Genomic DNA, 26,641 nt, shown 5'->3' on the forward strand with positions numbered 1-26,641 from the left:
TAAGATAGGGTAGGGTACATGTATAATAATGAATAAAATAGGGTATGATATAATAATGGATAAGATAGGGCATGGTATAATAATGGATAAGATAGGGTGAGGTATAATAATGGACAAGATAGAGTAGGGTATAATAATGGATAAGATAGGGTATTATATGATAATGGATACGATAGGATAGGGTATAATAATGGATAAGATAGGGTAGGGTATAATAAAAGATAGGTCACAGTAGGTTAAAGCAAATCAATAGGACGGTGGGATATATTATATAGACTAGGTAAGGGAGGCTATAACAAAGGACAAGGAATGAAGATATAATATAATTAAGGACTATTTAGCTAGGGTAGTCATAACATTAAAACCCTTTACGATATATTTACTGTACACGTTAGAAATATGTGATTTTTTTCGGCAAAATGGCGGCAAGTCCAAACGCATTTTAATGGTTTCTGAGCTTATTCTGGGGGTTGGGATGAGAGAAAATACTCTTTGATGCCCAAGGGTGTAGAATAGGGAAAGCTTCGGGTTTTACCAAATTTGAAAACCCCACGGTAGGAATTTCCCTATCCTACATTCCTTGGCCATGAAAAAGATTTTCAAAATGGTAGTCAGTCCAAACGCATTTTTATGGTTTCTGAGCTTATTCTGGTAGAAGTAGTGACCGGAAAATACTATTTCATGCCAAGGGGTGTAGAAAACGACGATTCCACATTCGGGATTTTCAAATTTTCCAACCCCTTAGTAAAGCCTCGGGTTTTACCAAATTTGAAAACCACTCGGGTCGAATTTCGCTATCTTACATGCACATTCCTGGACATAAAAATGTCTTAAAGGACTATTAGAATATTTTAAGCATAAGGTAGGGTAGGATGTAATAAAGAACAATGCAGGGTAGACTTTGTTTAAGGACAAGATATGGTTATATATAATAATATATTAATTACTGTAGGACATAATAAAGGATTAGCTGAGTAGGATATAAAAAAGGATAAGCCAGGGTAGAATATAATAAAGGAGGTTAGGATATAATAAACTATATGGTTGGATAGAAAATGATAAAGGATTGGTTAAGGAAGGACAAGATAAAGGATTTTATAGAGTAGGACATAATAAAGGAGTAGGTAGGGCAGAATGTAATAAAAGATAAGTAAGGGTAGAAAAGGTAGAAAAGCATACAACACTAATATTACCAATTATCTCTATTAAACTGCAAGGTAGGGTAGGATATAATGATGAAAAGGTAGGGTTAGCTATAATAAAGGACTAGGTAGGGTATGATATGATTAACTACCAGGTGGGTTAAGATATAATACACTACAATGTAGGCTAAGGTATAATTAAGGTTTAGGTAGGGTACACTGTAGGATATTATAAAGTACAAGGTAGGCTAAGGTATAATTAAGGATTAGGTAGGGTACACTGTAGGATATTATAAAGTACAAGGTAGGCTAAGGTATAATTAAGGATTAGGTAGGGTACACTGTAGGATATTATAAAGTACAAGGTAGGCTAAGGTATAATTAAGGATTAGGTAGGGTACACTGTAGGATATTATAAAGTACAAGGTAGGCTAAGGTATAATTAAGGATTAGGTAGGGTACACTGTAGGATATTATAAAGTACAAGGTAGGCTAAGGTATAATTAAGGATTAGGTAGGGTACACTGTAGGATATTATAAAGTACAAGGTAGGCTAAGGTATAATTAAGGATTAGGTAGGGTACACTGTAGGATATTATAAAGTACAAGGTAGGCTAAGGTATAATTAAGGATTAGGTAGGGTACACTGTAGGATATTATAAAGTACAAGGTAGGCTAAGGTATAATTAAGGATTAGGTAGGGTACACTGTAGGATATTATAAAGTACAAGGTAGGCTAAGGTATAATTAAGGATTAGGTAGGGTACACTGTAGGATATTATAAAGTACAAGGTAGGCTAAGGTATAATTAAGGATTAGGTAGGGTACACTGTAGGATATTATAAAGTACAAGGTAGGCTAAGGTATAATTAAGGATTAGGTAGGGTACACTGTAGGATATTATAAAGTACAAGGTAGGCTAAGGTATAATTAAGGATTAGGTAGGGTACACTGTAGGATATTATAAAGTACAAGGTAGGCTAAGGTATAATTAAGGATTAGGTAGGGTACACTGTAGGATATTATAAAGTACAAGGTAGGCTAAGGTATAATTAAGGATTAGGTAGGGTACACTGTAGGATATTATAAAGTACAAGGTAGGCTAAGGTATAATTAAGGATTAGGTAGGGTACACTGTAGGATATTATAAAGTACAAGGTAGGCTAAGGTATAATTAAGGATTAGGTAGGGTACACTGTAGGATATTATAAAGTACAAGGTAGGCTAAGGTATAATTAAGGATTAGGTAGGGTACACTGTAGGATATTATAAAGTACAAGGTAGGCTAAGGTATAATTAAGGATTAGGTAGGGTACACTGTAGGATATTATAAAGTACAAGGTAGGCTAAGGTATAATTAAGGATTAGGTAGGGTACACTGTAGGATATTATAAAGTACAAGGTAGGCTAAGGTATAATTAAGGATTAGGTAGGGTACACTGTAGGATATTATAAAGTACAAGGTAGGCTAAGGTATAATTAAGGATTAGGTAGGGTACACTGTAGGATATTATAAAGTACAAGGTAGGCTAAGGTATAATTAAGGATTAGGTAGGGTACACTGTAGGATATTATAAAGTACAAGGTAGGCTAAGGTATAATTAAGGATTAGGTAGGGTACACTGTAGGATATTATAAAGTACAAGGTAGGCTAAGGTATAATTAAGGATTAGGTAGGGTACACTGTAGGATATTATAAAGTACAAGGTAGGCTAAGGTATAATTAAGGATTAGGTAGGGTACACTGTAGGATATTATAAAGTACAAGATTGGCTAAGGTATAATTAAGGAGTAGGTAGGGTACACTGTAGGATATTATAAAGTACAAAGTAGGCTAAGGTATAATTAAGGATTGGGTAGGGTTCCCTGTAGGATATTATAAATTACAAAGTAGGCTAAGGAATAATTAAGGAGTAGGTAGGGTACACTGTATGATATTATAAAGTACAAGGTATGCTAAGGTATAATTAAGGAGAAGGTAGGGTACACTGTAGTATATTATAAAGTACAAAGTAGGCTAAGGTAAAATTAAGGATTAGGTAGGCTACACTGTAGGATATTATAAATTACAAGGTAGGCTAAGGTATAATCAAGGATTAGGTAGGGTATAATGTAGGATATTATAAAATACAAGGTAGGCTAAGGGATAATTAAGGATTAGGTAGGGAACACTGTAGGATATTATAAAGTAGAAAGTAGGCTAAGGTATAATAAAGGATTAGGTAGGGTACACAGTAGTCTATTATAAAGTACAAGGAGGGCTAAGGTAAAATTAAGGATTAGGTAGGGAACACTGTAGGATATTATAAAATACAAGGTAGGCTAAGGGATAATTAAGGATTAGGTAGGGCACACTGTAGGATATTATGAAGTACAAGGTAGGCTAAAGGATAATTAAGGATTAGGTAGTAGGCTAAGGTATAATTAGGATTAAGTAGGGTACACTGTAGGATTTTATCAAGTACAAGATTGGCTAAGGAATAATTAAGGAGTAGGTAGGGTACACTGTATGATATTATAAAGTACAAGGTATGCTAAGGTATAATTAAGGAGTAGGTAGGGTACACTGTAGGATATTATGAAGTACAAGGTAGGCTAAGGTATAATTAAGGATTAGGTAGGGTACACTGAAGGATATTATAAAGTACAAGGAAGGCTAAGGTAAAATTAAGGATTAGGTAGGGTATACTGTAGGATATTATAAAATACAAGGTAGGCTAAGGTATAATTAAGGATTAGGTAGGGTACACTGAAGGATATTATAAAGTACAAGGAGGGCTAAGGTAAAATTAAGGATTAGGTAGGGTATACTGTAGGATATTATAAAATACAAGGTAGGCTAAGGTATAATCAAGGATTAGGTAGGGTACACTGTAGGATATTATAAAGTACAAGGTAGGCTAAGGTATAATTAAGGATTAGGTAAGGTACACTGTAGGATATTATAAAGTACAAGGTAGGGTATAATATATAGAATATAAAAAAGGACAAGATAGCGTATGTTATAATAATTAAAAGGTAGGGTAAGCTATAATGAAGGACAAAGTAAGGTATGATATGATAAATTACAAGGTAGGGTAAGATATAAAAAGGGCTAGGCAGTGAAGGATACAATAAAGGACAACATAGGGTATGATTTGATAAACTACAAGATATGTTATGATATTATAAATTACAAGGTAGGGAAGGATATAATAAAGGACAAAGTAAGGTATGATATGATAAACTGCAAGGTAGGGTAAGCTATAATAAAGGATTAGGAAAGGTATGATAAAATAAACTGCAAGGTAAGGTATTTTATAATAAAGGACAAGGTAGGGTATGATATAATTAAATACAAGGTACAGGGGGAATTAAAAGGATTAGGTAGGGTAGGTTATAATATGGAACAATGAGGGTAGGATATAATTAAGGAATAGTGAAGGATATAATAAACCACGAGGTAGGGTGGTATCTAATAAAGGACAAGGTAAGGTAGGATGTTTATAGAATCTTACATGATTTTCCATTTTATATGAGATTTATGAAAAAATCATGACAAGTTTCATACATTTCATATGAAATGAAAAACGAGTGTAAGATTCTTTTTCTCACATAATCAAGATTTGTGACATTAATTCATGTAAAAGAATTTCGATGCATCCTTGAAATTTAAAAAAGCCGCCATTTTGACCTCAGTGCGTTAGTCTGAGACGTTATACACTTGTCCTAGGCGTGACGTCAAAATTGAAATAATTGAAACTTACACCCAATCACAGGGCTGATAGGTCATATTACATGAGTTAATACGCAAAACAATGCATGGGTATATTTACTGGATTAAACAGGACATTATGTGATAAAATGAATTACAAGGTAGGGCAGGATATAATAAAGAATTAGGTAGGGTAGGATAGAATACTGGTAAATGACAGGGTAGGGTAGGATAGAAAAAAGAACAAGATAGGACAAAAATATAATGAAGGACAAGTTAGGGTATGATATAATAAAGAATTAGGTAGGGTAGGTTAGAATAAATGACAAGGTGGGGGTAGGATACAATAAAGAACAAAATAGGGTCAAATACAATGAAGGACAAGGTAGGTAATAATATAAGAAAGAACAAGGTAGGTAATGGTATAAAGAAGTATACGACAAGGTATGATTGAATAAAAGACAAGATAAGGTAGATAGAGCGTGCAAAAGAACAAAACAGGGTAGGATTGACAATGTGATAAAGGACAAGCTAGGTAAGGATTAGTAACATTTGCAGTTATGGTTTTAAATTTACTATTATCTGATAGTTTGATAAATTAACAGAAATGAAAACTCATTCAGTTGCTTTTTAGGTTCATAAACCACGGCAAAACTCGGGAAATGGTGGAAAGTTTTCAAAATTAAAACTTTTGAAACAAAACGGTTTTCTCCCTTTATCAGTCTCAAATTGAATGGTTTTTTTACTTTGTTTATGGCATAAATTAAGTGATTCGCTATCATTTCAAAATCGCCAATGTCCCAGCATTATTTGAAATAAATACTTTAATTTTTGTTCTAAAAATGTAACCGCTGATTTTTTGTTTTAAATAACTAGAACTATGAAGTAAGGAAATAAAGGAACATTAAGGGAGGCCATGAAGAGAGTCAAACGAAGTAAAATTGTACTGCAAGTGTGACCGTGTCGACAATTATGGACGCATCAATGGTTTCAATTAAAAAGGAAATAAAAACCAACGTCTAAATTGTTCCAAACTGATAAAAAAAACCTGAAGATACAAATGAAAATTATTTTTTATCTACAATGTCTTTAATATTACGGCCAATCTCAGGAACAGAAAGGCTAACAGGAGAGTAATATAAAATAACTAGAAATACGACAAAGGAACAACCTATTTAAAAACCTTGATACAGAACGTTAAAAAAGTAAAGTTTTACTGGCTGCAGTGGAACTAAAAATTAAAAGAATGAAAACCCATGTTAAAGTTTCTGAAACATTATGAAGAAACACAATAAAAGGGGAAATGCCTTTAAGACCCTTACTATCATTTTAGATTGACAGTCCACTTGCAAGGTCAACAATCTTGTGAAGTAAAATAATTACAACATGTAGAAACACGAAGTAAAAGGTGCTATTAAAATAAATACGCTCTTCGAAGTAGAAGTTCACTATATACCCTAATATATAGCCACTTTTATAAGCAGTCATCTGTGGTACCAAACATCAAACAAATGAAAGTGGGACGCAGTGTGTGTAGAATCACAGAAAAATAGAGGGAAGGTTTTTTATTCTTACAATTTTGTATAAAGTTTCACTCAATTGTCAGTGAATTTTGTTAATTCTTAGATGTTTCTAATTTAGGCTATATTGTAACACTTATAACGATGGCATTCGAGTTCTTAGTTACAGAAGCGTACTTGTATTAGGCGTATACCTCCCTCCCAGGAGGTCAAGTGTGTTAACATTGTCTATAATAACCGCAGACCCTAGACTGTTTTCCTTGTCCACATCGTACATGTAAGTTCAATACAAACGGTTTTGTGATTAGCCCCCTAATATAAGAATATATCATTACGATACTTTGCGTCTATTATGATACTAAATTCTATGTAAGTCCTCTTGTGTTAAATTCCATATCTTAAGTTCTCTAAAGTTATGTTATGTTCGGTTGGCTCTGTGTTAAAATATCTAGTGTGAAATTATATTAACCAGTTTCACTAAATAATACATCAGTTGTATCTCCTCGTAAGAAAAGGCACAGCTTGTATTCTTCAGTAAATAGTGGGAAATTGTTTAAACTAAACGAAGTACGTATAACAAAAGAAACCTACAATGTACAAGATATAATGTTTTGGAAGACATGTACAACTGTATTCAGATCAGTTTATACATCAAACAACTTTGTGACAAAAGATACTATTACTATAAATTTGAGCATAATAGGGTTTTAAAAAGAATTCGCTTACCATCCAAGCTTGCTATGCTTTGATGTACAGTTCAGGCAACTGAGCAGAAATGTCTACCTGAATACAGAAACAACACATACTTTATAATTATATCTCCAAACGCCAGTGGAAAAGGTTGGATATGTCTATTGCATTGAAAAATGGCTCCCCCTTAAAGCTTCGTATAGATAAAAAGGAAGCAGCTATAAAACGAATATATATTATAGACAATTATTTATTAATTTTATCCTAAGAAATTCAATCAACTTCTGAAAGGAATCAATGTAGATCATCAAAAGCATTCAAAACGTAGTCATGGATTTATGAAATAGCCAGGTACTGTCAAAATGTACATGTAATGAATTAAGGAAATAGTCAGGTACAATCAAAATGTACATGTAATGACTTAAGGAAATAGTCAGGTTAAAGTCCAAATGTACATGTAATGAATTAATGAAATAACCAGGTACAGTCCAAATATACATGTAATGAATTAATGAAATAGCTAGGTTGAGTCCAAATGTACATGTAATGAATTAATGAAATAGCTAGGTTGAGTCCAAATGTACATGTAATGAATTAATAAAATAACCAGGTACAGTCAAAATGTAAATGTAATGAATTGATGAAATAGCCAAAAACAGTAAACATGTAAATGTAATGAATTAATGAAATAACCAAATACAGTAAAAATGTACATGTAATGAATTAATGAAAAAAACAAATACAGTAAAAATGTAAATGCAATGAATTCATGAAATAACCAGGTACAGTCAAAAGGTAAATGTGATGAATTAATAAAATAACCAAGAACAGTTAAAATGTAAATGTTAAGAATTAACAAAATAGCCAGGTAAAGTCAAAAGGAAAATGTAATGAATTAATGAAATAACCAGGTACAGTCCAAATGTAAATGTAATGAATTAATGAAATAACCAGGTACAGCTAAAATGCACATGTAATGAATTAATGAAATAACAAGGTACAATAAAAATGTAAATGTAATGAATAAATGAAATAACCAGGTAGGGTCCAAATGTTAATATAATGAATTACAGAAATAACCAGAAACAGTTAAAATGTAAAAGTAACGAATTCATGAAATAGCCAGGTACAGTCAAATGTAAATGTAATGAATTAATGAAATAGCCTGGTACAGTCAAAATGTAAATGTAATGAATTAATGAATTAATCAGGCACAGTAAAAATGTAAATGTGATGAATTAATGAACTGACCAGGTACAATTAAAATGTAAATGTAATGAATTAATGAAATAGTCAGGTACAGTTATAATGTACACGTAATGAATAATTGAAATAACCAGGTGCAAGCAAAATGTACATGTAATGAATTAATGGAATAGCCAGGTACAGTTAAAATGTACATGTAATGAATTAATGAAATAACCAGGTACAGTAAAAATGTAAATGTAATGAATTAATGAAATAGCAAGGTGCAGTCAAAATGTACATGTACTGAATTAATGAAATAACCAGGTACAGTCAAAAAATAAATGTTAAGAATTAATAAAATAGCCAGGTACACTCAAAAGGTAAATGCAATGAATTAATAAAATGACCAGTTACAGTAAAAACGTACATATAATGAATTAATGAAATAACCAGTTACCGTCAAAATGTATATGTAATGAATTAACAAAATAGCCAGGTACAGTAGAAACGTAAATGTAATGAATTAATGAAATAACCAGGTACAGTCAAAATGTAATGAATAAATGAAGTAACCAGGTACAGTCAAAATATAAATGTTAAGAATAAATAAAATAGCCAGGTGCAGTCAAAATGTACATGTACTGAATTAATGAAATAACCAGGTACAGTTAAAATGTAAATGTAATGAATTAATGAAATAACCAAGTACAGTAAAAATATAAATGTTCAGAATTAATAAAATAGCCAGGTACAGTCAAAATATAAATGTTAAGAATAAATAAAATAGTCAGGTGCAGTCAAAATGTACACGTACTGAATTAATGAAATAACCAGGTACAGTTTAAATGTAAATGTAATGAATTAATTAAATAACCAAGTACAGTAAAAATGTAAAGGTAATGAATTAAAGAAATAGCCAGCTACAGTCAAAGGTAAATGTGATGAAGTAATGAAATAACCAGTTACAGTCCAAATGTAAATGTAATGAATAAATGAAATAACCAGGTAGGGTCCAAATGTTAATGTAATGAATTACAGAAATAACCAGAAACAGTTAAAATGTAAAAGTAACGAATTAATGAAATAACCAGGTACAGTCAAATGTAAATGTAATGAATTAATGAAATAGCCAGGTACAGTCAAAATGTAAATGTAATGAATTAATGAATTAATCAGGCACAGTAAAAATGTAAATGTGATGAATTAATGAACTAACCAGGTACAATTAAAATGTAAATGTAATGAATTAATGAAATAGCCAGGTACAGTCAAAATGTAAATGTAATGAATTAATGAAATATCCAGGTACAGTCAAAATGTAAATGTAATGAATTAATGAATTAATCAGGCACAGTAAAAATGTAAATGTGATGAATTAATGAACTAACCAGGTACAATTAAAATGTAAATGTAATGAATTAATGAAATAGCCAGGTACAGTCAAAATGTAAATGTAATGAATTAATGAAATAACCAGGTACAGTCAAAAAATAAATGTTAAGAATTAATAAAATAGCCAGGTACACTCAAAAGGTAAATGCAATGAATAACTAAAATGACCAGTTACAGTAAAAACGTACATATAATGAATTAATGAAATAACCAGGTAGGGTCCAAATGTAAATGTAATGAATAAATGAAATAGCCAGGTAGAGTCCAAATGTAAATGTAATTATTAAATGAAATAACCAGGTACAGTCAAAAAATAAATGTTAAGAATTAATAAAATAGCCAGGTACACTCAAAAGGTAAATGCAATGAATTAATAAAATGACCGGTTACAGTAAAAACGTACATATAATATAACCAGGTACAGTCCAAATGTAGATGTAATGAATTAATGAAATAACAAGGCAGGGTCCAAATGAAAATGTAATGAATTAATGAAATAGCCAGTTGCAGTCAAAATGTACATGTACTGAATTAATGAAATAGCCTGGTACAGTCAAAATGTAAATGTAATGAATTAATGAATTAATCAGGCACAGTAAAAATGTAAATGTGATGAATTAATGAACTAACCAGGTACAATTAAAATGTAAATGTAATGAATTAATTAAATAACCAAGTACAGTAAAAATGTAAAGGTAATGAATTAAAGAAATAGCCAGCTACAGTCAAAGGTAAATGTGATGAAGTAATGAAATAACCAGTTACAAAAGGTAAATGTGATGAAGTAATGAAATAACCAGTTACAGTCCAAATGTAAATGTAATGAATTGATGAAATAACCAGGTACAGTTAAAATGTAAATGTAATTAATTAATGAAATAACCAAGTTCAGTAAAAATATAAATGTTCAGAATTAATAAGATAGCCAGGTACAGTCAAAATATAAATGTAAAGAATTAATAAAATAGCCAGGTACAGTCAAAAGGTAAATGTGATGAATAATGGAATAGCCAGGTACAGTTAAAATGTACATGTAATGAATTAATGGAATAGCCAGGTACAGTTAAAATGTACATGTAATGAATTAATAAAATAACCAGGTACAGTCAAAATGTAATGAATAAATGAAGTAACCAGGTACAGTCAAAATATAAATGTTAAGAATTAATAAAATAGCCAGGTACAGTCAAAAGGTAAATGTAATGAATTAATGAAATAAACAGGTACAGTCGAAATATAAATGTTAAGAGTTAATAAAATAGCCAGGTACAGTCAAAAGGTAAATGTAATGAATTAATGAAATAGCCTGGTACAGTCAAAATGTAAATGTAATGAATTAATGAAAAAAACAGGAACATTAAAAATGTACATGTAATGAATTAATGAAATAACAAGGTACAGTCGAAATATAAATGTTAAGAGTTAATAAAATAGCCAGGTACAGTCAAAAGGTAAATGTGATGAATTAATGAAATAACCAGGTAGAGTCCAAATGTAAATGTAATGAATTGATGAAATAACCAGGTACAGTTAAAATGTAAATGTAATTAATTAATGAAATAACCAAGTACAGTAAAAAGATAAATGTTCAGAATTAATAAAATAGCCAGGTACAGTCAAAAGGTAAATGTGATGAATAATGGAATAGCCAGGTACAGTTAAAATGTACATGTAATGAATTAATAAAATAACCAGGTACAGTTAAAATGTACATGTAATGAATTAATGAAATAACCAGGTACAGTTTAAATGTAAATGTAATGAATTAATGAATTAATCAGGCACAGTAAAAATGTAAATGTGATGAATTAATGAACTAACCAGGTACAATTAAAATGTAAATGTAATGAATTAATGAATTAATCAGGCACAGTAAAAATGTAAATGTGATGAATTAATGAACTAACCAGGTACAATTAAAATGTAAATGTAATGAATTAATGAAAAAAACAGGAACATTAAAAATGTACATGTAATGAATTAATAAAATAACCAGGTACAGTCAAAATGTAATGAATAAATGAAGTAACCAGGTACAGTCAAAATATAAATGTTAAGAATAAATAAAATAGCAGGTGCAGTCAAAATGTACATGTACTGAATTAATGAAATAGCCAGGTACAATGTACAGTCCAATTGTACATGTAATGAATTAATGAAATAACCAAATACAGTAAAAATGTACATGTAATGAACTAATGAAAAAAACAAAAAAGTAAAAATGTAAATGTAATGAATCAATGAAATAACTAGGTACAGTCAAAAGGTAAATGTGATGAATTAATGAAATAACGAGGTACAGTAAAAATGTAAGTGTAATGAATGAATGAAATAACCAGGTAGAGTCCAAATGTAAATGTAATGAATTAATCAAATAACCAGGTACAGTTAAAATGTACATGTAATGAACTAACGAAATAACCACGTACAGTCAACTGCACATGTAATGAACTAACGAAATAACCACGTACAGTCAACTGCACATGTAATGAGTTAATGAAATAACCAAAGACAGTAAAAATGTACATGTAATGAATTAATAAAATAACCAGGTACAGTTAAAATGTACATGTAATGAACTAATGAAAAAAACAAAAAAGTAAACATGTAAATGTAATGAATTAATGAAATAACCAGGTACAGTCAACTGCACATGTAATGAAGTAACAAGATTTGTTAAAAGTTCTACATATGAAGTTATCAGATACTGTTAAATGTTATACGTAATGAAATAACCAAATACCTTCAAACGTCATACATAGTGAAGTAAACTAATAGCGTCAAAGGTATACACAACGAATTATACAACTTGCAATGAAGACATCAGGTACAATCAAAACGTATTCTTTATCTAACACCATGGTTTCTACTCCAATATGTTTGCCCACGTACTCGTCTTCGTGACCTGTGTTAGAACATGATGCGACTAGTGGTAAGTTTTTTTTAACTGCATTTGTAAATAAAATAGGGAAACTTTACTAAAAAGAAAGGTAGATGTTTTGAAAGATTTAAGTAGTGCATACATTTTAACAATCTCATTTTTTTTTACAAATGATAGAACTTATCCATGAGTGTAACATTGTAATACAATGTGCATGCGGCAATCTTGTCTAGCGTTCTTCTTTGAGGGAAAAGAAATATATTAGTATAAATAACTTGTAGGTCAAAAATTAATGTTGGTCCCTTTTTACATTAAGGTCTTGTTAAGAGCATTGACCGCTGATGTGATGCTGGTGTGGCTCTTCTCAAACAAAGTTGATGTATACTGATCTTATTATAAGGATGATTCTATACGTTGTGCGAATAGGAAAGTTGATCTAGATGATATAAGTAGGTGCAGATGAGTATTTATCATATCAGAAGTGTTCTTATTAATAAACCAAGTAGAGTATCGTGTATGACTATGTACCTACGCTTTGTGTGTTTCGTTGATGTTAGACTGGGGTAACAAACTCATCTCTCGCAATAGGTCATCGAAAATGGCCTGCTGATTGATGGTTTCGTTAATTACGGATTATTGGTAACATGACCATAAACATCGCGTTAGAAATAGCCGGTAGTGCAGCAGTTATCAAGGAAGTTCTGACTTAGTATGTTATCAGCACTGTTGGGGCGATTCACGATTACCGTACACCGGAAGTTGGTGCTAAGCGTAACATGTCACCAGTACTACTGTAGTAATAACATAGAGGCCACGCTAGTTAATACCGCCATATCAATTAACGGTTACCGTCCAATACGTGTGTATATTGAGAGATAGATCAGACTTAAGAAGTGTATCGATTTTAAGTGATATTTGATGTGATAAACTGATAAAAATCTAAACGTTTGCGTTTTTTCTGTTCAATAGGTGATGTTTTCATTCGTGGCGAGGGTCGTGTGTATGGAAAACCTCGTCTTGCCTTTCAAAGACGATAGTCAAGTGACGTGCCCACCCTCGCGCAGATGTATGATTGGCAATGGCGAGAATAAGTGGGCGCCCCCTAACAACTGGAGGGGGTCGTCAGAGATGACAGCCAACGCCCAAACCGAGACTGTTCAGAACCCTCAGTTGGCCGAGATACACGCAAAACTTAACGAAATACGAAATTTCATCAAAATGTATAAAGAAAGACTAGAAGAAAAAGACAGAAAAGAGAAAATGGCCAAAGAGTGGAAGGCTTTAGCGCTGGTGTTCGACAGAATATTCTTTATAATTTATATATCAACTATCACTGTGTCTCTGTGCGTGGTCCTTCCCATCATATTTAGTAGTTGATATTTATGTTTAGGCGTCAACCACGGGATCAACTCAATTAGAGGGATATATCAAGTGTTAATATGTCTACATCATATAAAAAAAAATAGTGTATAAAGTTTTGCGTCTCACCAAATTGTTTCATTCTGTAATCCGGATTATTTTGGCGTGCTGTATTTTTATATGAATCATCTTCAAATTATAAATGTTGCCATCGTTAATTATGTTTACATATTCACTTACTATGTTAAAAAGACTTGTAAAGGCCAGCTGTACAGTAGTTTATCAGAATGGACAGTAGAAACTGTTAAATCATACTATACCTTAATACGTGTAATGGGTGGTAGGACAGATAGCGAGGCCCAACATCGGACTGTTATTAGTGTAGGCATCGGGTCCACTAGTGGAATGGGGGTTGGGTGGAACCTCACCGTGATAAAGGGAAAGTGAAGCAAATTCTGCGGTGTCGGGTGGGAGCAGAGCGTTGTGGGCGGTGCCACCTGTACATAGACATTTCCAGCAACGGTTGCTATACCAGTAACGCTGCGAGACAGGTGTGATACATTGTATACCGTTGAGCTACCATGTTTAATTCACCATAGACGTATTTGTACATGTATTTTCAACTCAATCGCGTGGTTTCGTTACCTTACGGACAACCTTTACTCATTCGGTCTGTATTAAGAAGGTAAGGGATGGGAGCGAACCCTGTTAAAGTGGGAGTCATTGGTTGAAACAAGTGTAGACTCGGTTTTATCTGCTCGGTGAAACATTAATTTGTGAATGAATGTTATCAAAGTATTAAAATTGTAAAGTCAGCACTGGCTAGGAAAAAACTTTAAAATGAGTGTAAAAACAAATGTAAGTCGTTGTAAATGTTTTCCTTGTTTACAAGGGCCGACAACCCTGTTTGCCAAAAATATTCGTGTAAACCTACGTTGTATTTGTCTCACTGTCGCTCATAAAGATGGAGGTTTCAGGTTTACCATATATTACTGTTGACTAGTATTATGTTGTTTCTAAGTGATAAAATGTAAGCCGGAAGTTCGTGTTCCGATTTATTACTACACTGTTCGGTAGTACCGGAAGCTCATGTTCCGGTTTATTACTATACTGTTGGGTAGTACCGGAAGCTCATGTTCCGGTTTATTACTACACTGTTGGGTAGTACCGGAAGCTCATGTTGCGGTTTATTACTACACTGTTTGGTAGTACCGGAAGCCCATGTTCCGGTTAATTACTACACTGTTGGGTAGTACCGGAAGTCCATGTTCCGGTTTATTACTACACTGTTCGGTAGTACCGGAAGCTCGTGTTCCGGTTTATTACTACAGCGTTGGGTAGTACCGGAAGCTCATGTTCCGGTTTATTACTACAGCGTTGGGTAGTACTGGAAGCTCATGTTCCGGTTTATTACTACATGTGTAAACCGTTGGGTAGTACCGGAAGCCCATGTTCCGGTTTATTACTACACTGTTGGGTAGTACCCCGATACTGCTGTTGTTACTTACGTTCTAGTTGATATTCAAATAATTTATTGATACATTATGTAGTTCCTGACTTCCATATATAAAATAAAATGGTGTACATCTTGTGACGTAGTGATTTCGCGAGAGCGCTCGACCTCGGTTGACCTCGAGACGAAAACACTCTGTACATGCGATGCACCATTTGCCTATGCAAGCATCCTTTTGTACATATGTATATTGTACTGGGCGTTGGTCAACGAATGGTGTTGCTGAACTACACTGCATTAGGTGGGCTTTCTCCTCCCTACCGTGCACTCACGTGCTGTCACGATTCACGAATATATTATATACCATGTAATGTCTGTGTCGTCAGTGCAAACACACACGACTTTTTACCACGAAATTTACCATTACGGTATTCCCCTAGTTCTTATCGAATTCATGCCACCTTGTTATATATTAATAGATCTATATTCTGTGCCACTAATGTTGGGACTAATTGTCTGTGGCATACCCTATATGATAGATATTAAATAGCGCGCCTCGTAAGGGGCCATTCCGTTTTTGAACGAATTACATGTATATATTGCTTTCTGTATTTCTGTAGTTTGAGTACGGCATAATATTTTTTTTTTCAAATGACCAGCCAAAATAGGGATTTATTCTATTTTTATATTTGTAGGTGAACTTTTGAATTTAAATAGTTTACATTATAAATCATAATAATGTAATATCAAATTCTCTTAATCAAGCTGTATGACTGGTGAGTGGCAATAACATGCATACATGTGCTAGGTGTATCTAAATTAAAATGGCTGACATACCAAAACGAGATGACAGTTGGCACTAACATACAACTCAAACTGTCATTTAACAGTGTTGAGGCATAAAGTACATATATTTGGTGACATGTGTGAGGCTGTACATTGATACAGTTTGACACCAGAGTGAAAAGCTGTCTGTACGACACCAGAGTACAATGTTGTCTATATCACACCGGAGTGAAAAGCTGTCTGTACGACACCAGACTACAATGTTGTCTATATCACACCAGGGTACAAAGCTTTATCTGTACGACACCAGGGTACCATGTTGTCTGTACGACACCAGATTACAATGTTGTCTGTATGACACCAGAGTACAATGTTGTCTGTACGACACCAGGGTACAATGTTGTCTGTATGACACCAGAGTACAATGTTGTCTGTATGACACCAGGGTACAAGGTTGTCTGTATGACACCAGGTTACAATGTTGTCTGTACGACACCAGGGTACAATGTTGTCTATATCACACCAGGGTACAAAGCTGTCGGTACGACACCAGGGTACAATGCTGTCTATATCACACCAGGGTACATGGCTATCTGTTTGACACCAGGGTACGATGTTGTATGTATGACACCAGGGTACAATGTTGTCTGTATGACACCAGGGTACAAGATTGTTTGTATGACACCAGGGTACTAGGTTGTCCGTATGACACCAGGGTACATGGCTGTCTGTACGTCACCAGGGTACAAGGTTGTCTGTATGACACCAGGGTACAAGATTGCCTGTATGACACCAGAGTACAAATCTGTCTGTATGACACCAGGGTACAAGGTTGTCCGTATGACACCAGGGTACATGGCTGTCTGTACGTCACCAGGGTACAAGGTTGTCTGTATGACAGCAGGATGCAAAGCTGTCTGTATGACACCAGTATCAAATTCTGTATGTATGTCACCAGGGTACAAGACTGTCTGTATGAGAACAAAGTACAATGCTGTCTGTTTGACACCAAGGTACAAGGCTGTCTGTACGCCGCCAGATTACAATACTGTCTGTACGACACTAGGGTACAAGGTTGTCTTTATGACACCAGTGTACAAGGTTGTCTGTAGGACACCAGTGTGCAAGGTTGTTTGTATGACACAAGTGTACAGGGCTGTCTGTATGACACCAGGGTACAATGCTATATGCATAACACCAGGGTACAAGGCTGCCTGTATGACACCAAAGTACAAGGCTATATGCATAACACCAGGGTACAAGGCTGCCTGTATGACACCAAAGTACAAGGCTATATGTATAACACCAGGGAACAAGGCTTTATGAATGACACAAGGTTACAAGGCTGTCTGTATGACACCAGTGTACACGGCTATCTGCATGACACCAGGGTAAAACGCTGTCTTTATGACTCCAAAATAAAATGCTGTCTGTATGACACCAGGGTACATAGCTATATGTATGACACCAGGGTTCAAGGTTGTATGTATGGCACCAGGGTACAACCTTGACTGTACGATACCAGTGTACAAGGTTGTCTCTGTGACACGAGGGTACAAAGGTTTCTGTGTGACACAAGGGTACGAGGCTATATGTATGCCGCATGGGTTCAAGGTTGTATGTATGAAACCAGGGTACAAGGCTGTCTATATGATACCATTGTACAAGTTTGTCCGTATGATACCAGGGTACAATGTTGTCTGTATCACACCAGGGTACAAAGCTGGTCTGTATGACACTTAGTACAAGGCTGTCTGTATGAAACCAGGGTACAATAATGTCTGTATGACACAAGGGTACCATGCCGTCTGTATACAAATTAAAGTACAAGGCTGTTTGTATGACAACAGGGTACAAAGCTGTCTATATTATACCAGGGTAAAATTTTGTCTGTATGGCGCTAAAGTACAAGGCTGTCTGTATGACACCAGGATACAAGGTTGTCTGTATGACACCAAAGTACAAGGGTGTCTGTATGACACAAGGGTACAAGGCTGTCGGTATGATACCAGACTAACATGTTGTATGCATGACACTAAAGTACAAGGCTATCTGTATGACACCAGGGTACAAGGCTGTATGTATGATTCTAAAATACATGGCTGTCTGTATGACACCAGGGTACCATGTTGTCTGTGTGACACTAGGTACAAGGCTATCTGTATGACACCAGGGTACCATGGTGTCTGTGTGATACTAGGTACATGGCTGTCTGTATGACACCAGGGTTCCATGTTGTCTGTGTGACACTAAAGTACATGGCTGTCTGTATGACACCAGGGTACCATGTTGTCTGTGTGACACTAGGTACAAGGCTGTATGTATGATATTAAAATACAAGGCTATCTGTATGACACCAGGGTACAAGGCTGTATGTATGATACTAAAATACATGGCTGTCTGTATGACACCAGGGTACCATGGTGTCTGTGTGACACTAAAGTACAAGGCTATCTGTATGACACCAGGGTTCCATGTTGTCTGTGTGACACTAAAGTACAAGGCCATCTGTATGACACCAGGGTACAAGGCTGTATGTATGATTCTAAAATACATGGCTGTCTGTATGACACCAGGGTTCCATGTTGTCTGTGTGATACTAGGTACAAGGTCATCTGTATGACACCAGGGTACAAGGCTGTATGCATGACACCAGGGTACAAGGCTGCATGTATGATTCTAAAATACATGGCTGTCTGTATGACACCAGGGTACCATGGTGTCTGTGTGATACTAGGTACAAGGCTATCTGTATGACACCAGGGTTCCATGTTGTCTGTATGACACCAGTGTACAAGGCTATCTGTATGACACCAGGGTACAAGGCTGCATGTATGATACTAAAATACATGGCTGTCTGTATGACACCAGGGTATCATGGTGTCTGTGTGACACTAAAGTACAAGGCCATCTGTATGACACCAGGGTACAAGGCTGTATGTATGATTCTAAAATACATGGCTGTCTGTATGACACCAGGGTACCATGCTGTCTGTGTGACACTAAAGTACAAGGCTATCTGTATGACACCAGTATACAAGGCTGGCTATTTGGCACCAGCGATTATCTTGATGACACGAGCTACAAACTGTCTTTATTATACCGGATACAATATGATCTGTAGGACGCCATGTTACATGGTAATCTGTACGATTCTGGGTTCTTAGACAGTCTTTTGTACATTGCAATGTCAATGACATAACATTATACATTGTATGTAAATGTGTATGTCACTGACGTAGCATGATACATTGTATGTAAATGTGTACGTCAATGATGTACCGTTATACATTGTATGTAAATGTGTACGTTAATGATGTACCGTTATGCATTGTATGTAAATGTGTATGTCACTGATACAACGTTATGCATTGTATGTAAATATGTACGTCACTGATGTAACGTGATGCATTGAACATGTATATACATGTGTATGTCACTGATTGAACCAGTTACATGGTATGTTTGTCACTGATGTAATGTAATACATTGTATGTAAATTCGTCTGTCAATGATCTAACTTCATATATTGTAAATGTCTGTATCACTGGGATGACATCATATGACAGGTCATATGATCAGGTCACTATATGCACCGTAAGATATCGGCCACTAAATGACATGATACACTGTCATTTAATGTTAATAACAATTTTCTAGCCTCATACAATGTGTGCCATTGATTTAACATAAAACAATTGATACACTATATGTGTGTATGTCTAGGTCATTGATTTAGCATGCTACACTGTTTGTGAGGATCGAACAGTGTATGTAGATGTAAACGTCGCTGATCTAATGTCAATTACTGTTTGTAAAGGCTAAAGGTCATCGATTAAACAGTATACACTGTGTGTAAAAGTTATGGTCACTGATCGGATGAAGTTATTCACTGTATATAATGTTAAATGTCACTGAATAAACATGATATACACCGTGTTTGAATGTCTACGTCACTGATATGATGACGTAATGCACTGTATGTAAAGGTTAAAGGTCACTGATCTAGCACATATGATATATACTATATAGATGTAAAAATTATCAAGCTACATAAAATCTACATGTTTATGTAAATGATTTACATAAAACACCTATATTAATGTTCACGGTCATGAATGTGTGTGTCACTGATCGATTAGGATACATTGTGTAATACGGTCCGCATTACTTAGCGGAATATAAACGTTCCCTGTCGTCGTTAATTAGTCTGTATCTGGTCATGCATGATATAATGGCGGCCTAAACAACGTAATGCTATTATTTGATGGTCACGTGAGATTAAAAACACATACAACTATGAAGAGTACAAGGAATGAATATCTGTGTCGAAACAATGGGCCCTGTTTCTATTCCTCTGTCCATGGATAGGGCATTGTTCTGTCTACTGTACTACATAGGAAAGTGCAGCGAAATGGCGTGGTTCTTTCTTCTCAGCTGTCACAGGGTCGATCGTGTTTTTTGTTTATACAATGTAATTTTCTGTCATAAGAAGGGACCAGGGACTCACTTAGCACAGGGAGGGACGTGGTATTTATATCTACGTGTTACAGGAAGAGACGTGGTACAATGTACTTGTATCTACCTGTTACAGGAAGGGACGTAGTACTTGTATCTACGTATTACAGGAAGGGGCGTGTTACTTTTACATATGTATCTACCTGTTACAGGAAGGGACGTGGTCCTTGTACATCTGTATCTACCTGTTACAGGAAGGGACATGGTAATCTACATTGTTACAGGAGGGGACGTGATACTTGTACATCTGTTTCTACCTGTTACAGGAAGGGACGTGGTACTTGTACATCTGTAGCTACCGGTTACAGGAAGGAACGTGATACTTGTGCATCTGTATCTACCTGTTACAGGAAGGGACATGGTACTTGTACATCTGTAGCTACCGGTTACAGGAAAAGACATGGTACAATCTACATCTGGATCTATCTGTTACAGGAAGGGACGTGGTACATGTACATCTATATCTACCTGTTACAGGAAGGGACGTGGTACATGTTCATCTGTATCTACCTGTTACAGGAATGGACATGGAACATGTACATCTGTATCTACCTGTTACAGGAAGGGACGTGGTACTTGTACATCTGTATCTACCTGTTACAGGAAGGGACGTGGTACTTGTACATCAGTATCTACCTGTTACAGGAAGGGACATGGTACTTGTACATTTTATCTACCTGTTACAGGACGGGACGTGGTTCATGTTCATCTGTATCTACCTGTTACAGGAAGGGACGTGGTACTTGTACATCTGTATCTACCTGTTACAGGAAGGGACGTGGTACTTGTACATCTGTACAAAATGTAACTACCTGTTCACAGGAAGGGACGTGGTACTTGTACATCTGTATCTACCTGTTCACAGGAAGAGACTTGGTACATGTACATCTGTCTCTACCTGTTATAGAATTTAAGAAAGGTACATGGTGTACTTATATCCACCTGTTATATGAAGGGGCGTGGTTCCTGTGTCTGCACGTCACTTTTCTGTTGAGGAATAGGTACCATTTTAACTGTCAGCTCGTCACCTCTTTGTATTAAGGCGAGTGTATAGCATAATATAGTTTCATAGAAATCAGTGATCATTTCCCCATTTAACAAGAAATATGGCATATCGATAGATTAATAATATCCTTTAGATTCCTGGGTTATTCAGTAGATTTAACAGCGTGAACCCTTTGTGGTTATTTACCGCAGCATATGTGAAATCCGAGTAATGTTGCTCCACACAAAAAGGCCTTTTGAGAAAGTTTTAAATTTCTGTAATTCATTATTTGTCTTAATTATTATTCCACAAGTAGATCATTTCCAAATAACCATTTGTCATCTCTTATCTGTCTATTTGTGACTTGTAACGGACACTATTCATCCAATTACCATATTTTCTTTGTTATAAATTTGACCCATATACTCGTCCACTTCTCACTACTGATTAAATAGGTATAACCTTAGGAACTATGGGGGCCTTATTTATAACGTTATTTCGTATTCGTCCAGAATGGACTTTAAAACAATATTCCCTTCATGTAACATTTCACTGTTATTGGTTAAAATGGAGTACCTTTCAAAGTAGGTCACAATAATATGGAAAGGGCCCACTCATTGATGTAGAAGCCGGAGCTGTAACGTCCCGCGGGATGGGGTGTCTTAGCGAGAGAGAGGGCTGCCATTTCTATCAAGCTTGATCAGGTTCTGGTTGAAATGTACACATTTTTACGTCACCGATATACAAATATGTATAAAAACAATGTAACATATTACGAACGTGTGTGAGAAATGGTGCGTGTGTCATTTATCTTCAGTCAAGTCAGTCGTATTTTTTTCATTTTCCTTGTTAATGCACATTTAAAAAAATTAAAACGAATTATCTTTTTCCATGTGCGTGTTTTTGAGTGTTAAGGGACATGTTGACGCGATATAGACAGATGGTATCCGTGTTCTGGGGAAGCTCATGTCCTATTCTACTCCTTATTTCCACTGCTTGTTTGGCCGTTTTACCCTATGTTTGCTCTCAGGTCTACTATAAGTGTGCCAATAACTGTTTGTATCCTAATTTATTCATTATATTGCGTGTCACCTATTATGTAAGGGCGGACATACGTATGTTCCTACATAACAAGGGCAGGTCAATCGCGGGGCGAGTAATCGATACCTGGTGTTATGTTATGTTTTAAATAAAACCTTTGTTGATCTATGAAGTGTTATTTGCCCCACTCTCGGGCGTCCTCATGACCTTTGGTTGACCTCCCTAATGTAGGAACACGCGACAACACCCACCAAGAGCTGCCCACGTCCCTGCTATTGTTGTGTGCGGTACACTAGATACAGCGGCTGACAAGTGACACTTTCCTTTAATATGGGAATGACGGTTTTATATCACGGTGAAATAAATTCATCTCATAATAATTTTTTGTTTGTGTTATCTCTTATCAGTCATGTAATACTAGTGTTGTTGTCTTTACTCTTAACACACTCATCTAATAACAGAATTGTTGACTTTATTAATATCATATTCATCTAATAATAGGGTCGCTGAATTTGTTACAACCAAACTCATCAACAATCAGTGCCGTCACCATAACTTATTCCGTCTTTGCGTATTGCAGAGTTATCTTCTCTTGGGAGCAGATATTGATTGTTACGTCATTGGTTTATGCGAGAAAATTGCGTCGTTTTCTCAAAAATTGATGACGTGATTCTCACAAACAAGTGACGTAACAATCAATACCTGCTCCGAAGAGAAGATAACTCTGCAATACGCAAAGACGGAGTACAGGTATCACAATCATCTAAAAACGGTGTCGTTGGTTTTACCTCTTACCAAGATCATTTAAATAACAGGGGCACAGAACTAACAGTTACCCCAGTCATCTACATAACAAAAAATGTTCTTGGTTTCAACTTTTACTACGGTCATCTTATAAAAGAGCTGCTAGCCTTAACAGTCATCTAATAATATCGTACGCCTTAACTCCCATAGCAATGATGTAATTCTGCTGCTGATGACCTCGACCCTTCACGCTGTCCTCTAATAAACTGTAACAGTGTTGCTGTCTTAACTTTTCAGTCATCTTATAAAAGCGTTGAGCACTGACTTGTTTAGTAACAGTAATCTGGTGGTAGTGTTCTTGGTCTATATTCCTAACAAAGTCATCTTATGATAGTGTTCTATTGGTTTTATAGAAATTAATTAGACAAAATCATACTGTTTTACATAAAGATTTGGCATGCCTCTTTAACTAGACATCTAGGTACAAGGAATTGGTATAACTCTTACAATGTACATGTAACATAGACATCGAGAGAAAAAAAGGATTTGGCATTATTCTAAACATATTCATCAATAAGTAAATTAAGGAGTTGGCATTCCTCTTAACATAACCATTTTTTTTCACATATACATTGATAATATTATTTTATTGTTCTTGCTCTGTATATACACATGTACATACGCAGTGTCACGGTGGAGCTGGTATCCTCCCTTCACAAATACATCTAACAATGGTGCCAGGTTGGTCTATTAACATAAACATGAAAAGTACTTACTCAAAAGACGACTAACTCTCAACAATGGCATTTAATAATACTCTATTTATTTTATCCTTAGTCTGAGCTTAGACATACAAAACCTTTGGGTCGGTCTTGCTGTAACCTGAACAGAAGAGCAGAGTTTTATTGGCTTTACTGTCAACACAGACATACTGTCACTATTGTTTCCTTCATTCCTCAAGACAACGTTTCAAGGAAGAAGTATTTGATCTTTACACAGGCATGGCTATCTCATACCTGACAAGTATTGCATAAAACACGAAAAAACACTTCTGGTTAATTAGAAATTGGTTTAAAACTTTAACATTCTACACGAACACAACATGTTACTTAGCAAACAAGCATCTTCCGTATATTCCGAAACGTTATTATTGTATTAATGACATGCAGTATCCAAGACCGGACATCTTCACGGCACACCGAGGTGTTGACTGTAGACATAACAAAACACGGCAATTGTACGACACAGAGATGATCAGTGTTTCTTGATGTCGCAAGAGTGCTTAGTTCGGGATCTTTGGTAAAATCAAGAGAAAATAAGGTCAATTGCCGAGAAAGGTAGATGAAGATTTGACAAAGTAGGTCAGTGACAAATCTGCATTACCAGATGATTGTACTTTTGCACACAAGCAATTCGAGAAGTACGACGAACATATCTAAAAGTAGTAGCATTTTATATCATCTGCGATTATAAACATGCTGACAGAATTAAGTATATCTAAAGTAAAATAAAACTCTTACATGATCAAACAAATTGGAACAATGCAATTTTGCAAGACCAAGCAAGCAGTCTTTCTAAAAGAAATGTACATGTACTTTTAATTTTACTTATTAGATACATTGCAACATTGCAAAACGTAACAATAACATAATTCAAAATGTTTATATTTGTTCTTGATTTTGATTTTAATGTTATCTGGATCATTCATTATATGATATTCTCTTTATACAATTTTGTATCATATGTCACTATATAAATATCACATTCATGAGAGGGCAATATTGCATATTTTCACCACAAGGGGTGAAAATATGAAATATCGCCCTCTCATGAATGTGATTTTTATTTTATTATACCAAGTGTCATGTTTAGGTGTTTCACCACTTCACCATTTTTTAAGGTCGACAAACGTTTCAGAAAAGTTTTCACTGGGATGAACCAGGGGCGCATATATTCGGCGCATGTAACAATTTTTGGAATAACACCCTGGCACTGGGACGAACCGTGCACGCATACGTTTGGCGCAGGTGATATTTTTTGGAATAACACCCTGTCTTCTTTATCTTTGTAAAACGAGCAAGCATCATTGAAAATACTCACATCTTTCTCAACCAATCAGATTACTAGATTTTAACAGAAGGTATAATAAATTTAATTACGTACTTATTTCTTGCTTGTGAAGACTGTTCTGGTTTATTTAAACCAATGAAGGACTATTTGGCTGAGGGCAATGTTTTTATTGGTCCCAACACTAGAGGGGGGAGGGAGGAGGGGGATATTTGAGACTATTGCCCCCACAAGCATCAAACAAGTGTTTCATTACCTTTCTAAAAAAAATATTCTACGTCACAGCCTGATGCAAATACACAGAAAGATATTCTTGAAATTCAAATATCGATGCTGACATCATTCCAGTTTACTACTTAATCCCCTTAATAAAATACACATCACTTGTTTAGAGAAGCTTGCCGATATTTTCGTCCTGTCTTATAAAAGTGTAAATAACAGTTCACAGTTTCACACATGGCTGATGAACTGTTTGATATTGACAATTTCCGTAGGCAAAGTCACACTGTTTCCTAACGAAAATATTTCATAATTTATTTGAGAACAGGGGTATATGAGGCACAGGCAGTAGGTGAAGGAAAACCATTGGATTGCTCGCGCGAGCTCGACGCAATGTCACTAATGGAGCTAACTGTTTTCCGAGAAATCTGTTTCTCCATATGATACGGCTGCAGAAACATTTCTTAAGAGAACCGAAAGGCGGCATAACTGGCTTCTAATAGGCAAACAAAATATTCCAGACAACGTTAGTCAAACTGACCATTTACATGTAAAAGGAGGGGAAAGGGCAGGTAAGACACAAGTCACTTTTATCAAGAAAGAAGTTCCCGAAATGTAAATCCACGGGGCATTCAAGGTGTTGGTTGCTTAAATGTTTGATCTATGATGCTATCGTGATAGAGAAACATAACATTTACATAATTGAGAGATGTGTCTCATAAGAACCACAGCGGGCCTAAAGGACGGAAACAACAGCAGAGGAGAAGGGGTTATAATACAGGACGAGGACTACGGATAACCTGATGTGCCTATACCTAGCCTTTATGAAATACTTGCGGCGTTGTATTGGGATGCAACTTGATTTTTCGAAGTCCCAACAATGCACAACCTGTTCATGATTCTAAACTTTCGACAAACACCTTGGATGATAACAAACCATTTGATGCAAAGCTATCAAGGAA

At 35.2% G+C, this 26,641-nt stretch overlaps 1 protein-coding gene across 4 annotated transcripts in view; it reads left to right on the plus strand.

Annotated features, from left to right (window-relative positions):
* The window catches only part of LOC110459468 (neuronal acetylcholine receptor subunit alpha-10-like), a 231,082-nt gene extending 208,053 nt beyond the window's left edge, over positions 1-23,029 (plus strand). For 3 of the 4 annotated variants that reach the window (XM_021511743.1, XM_021511742.1, XM_021511741.1), the window contains one exon: positions 13,477-23,029. In XM_021511743.1, coding sequence (XP_021367418.1) covers positions 13,477-13,884 — 408 coding nt within the window. In that variant the 3' untranslated portion in view covers positions 13,885-23,029. The remainder of the gene's footprint in view (positions 1-13,476) is intronic. The other variant, XR_002463897.1, reaches the window with a different exon arrangement.
* Positions 23,030-26,641: the final 3,612 nt, after the last annotated feature.

The sequence above is a fragment of the Mizuhopecten yessoensis genome, unplaced genomic scaffold (assembly GCF_002113885.1).
Source record: "Mizuhopecten yessoensis strain PY_sf001 unplaced genomic scaffold, ASM211388v2 scaffold10073, whole genome shotgun sequence".
NCBI classification, from domain to species: Eukaryota; Metazoa; Mollusca; class Bivalvia; order Pectinida; family Pectinidae; genus Mizuhopecten; species Mizuhopecten yessoensis.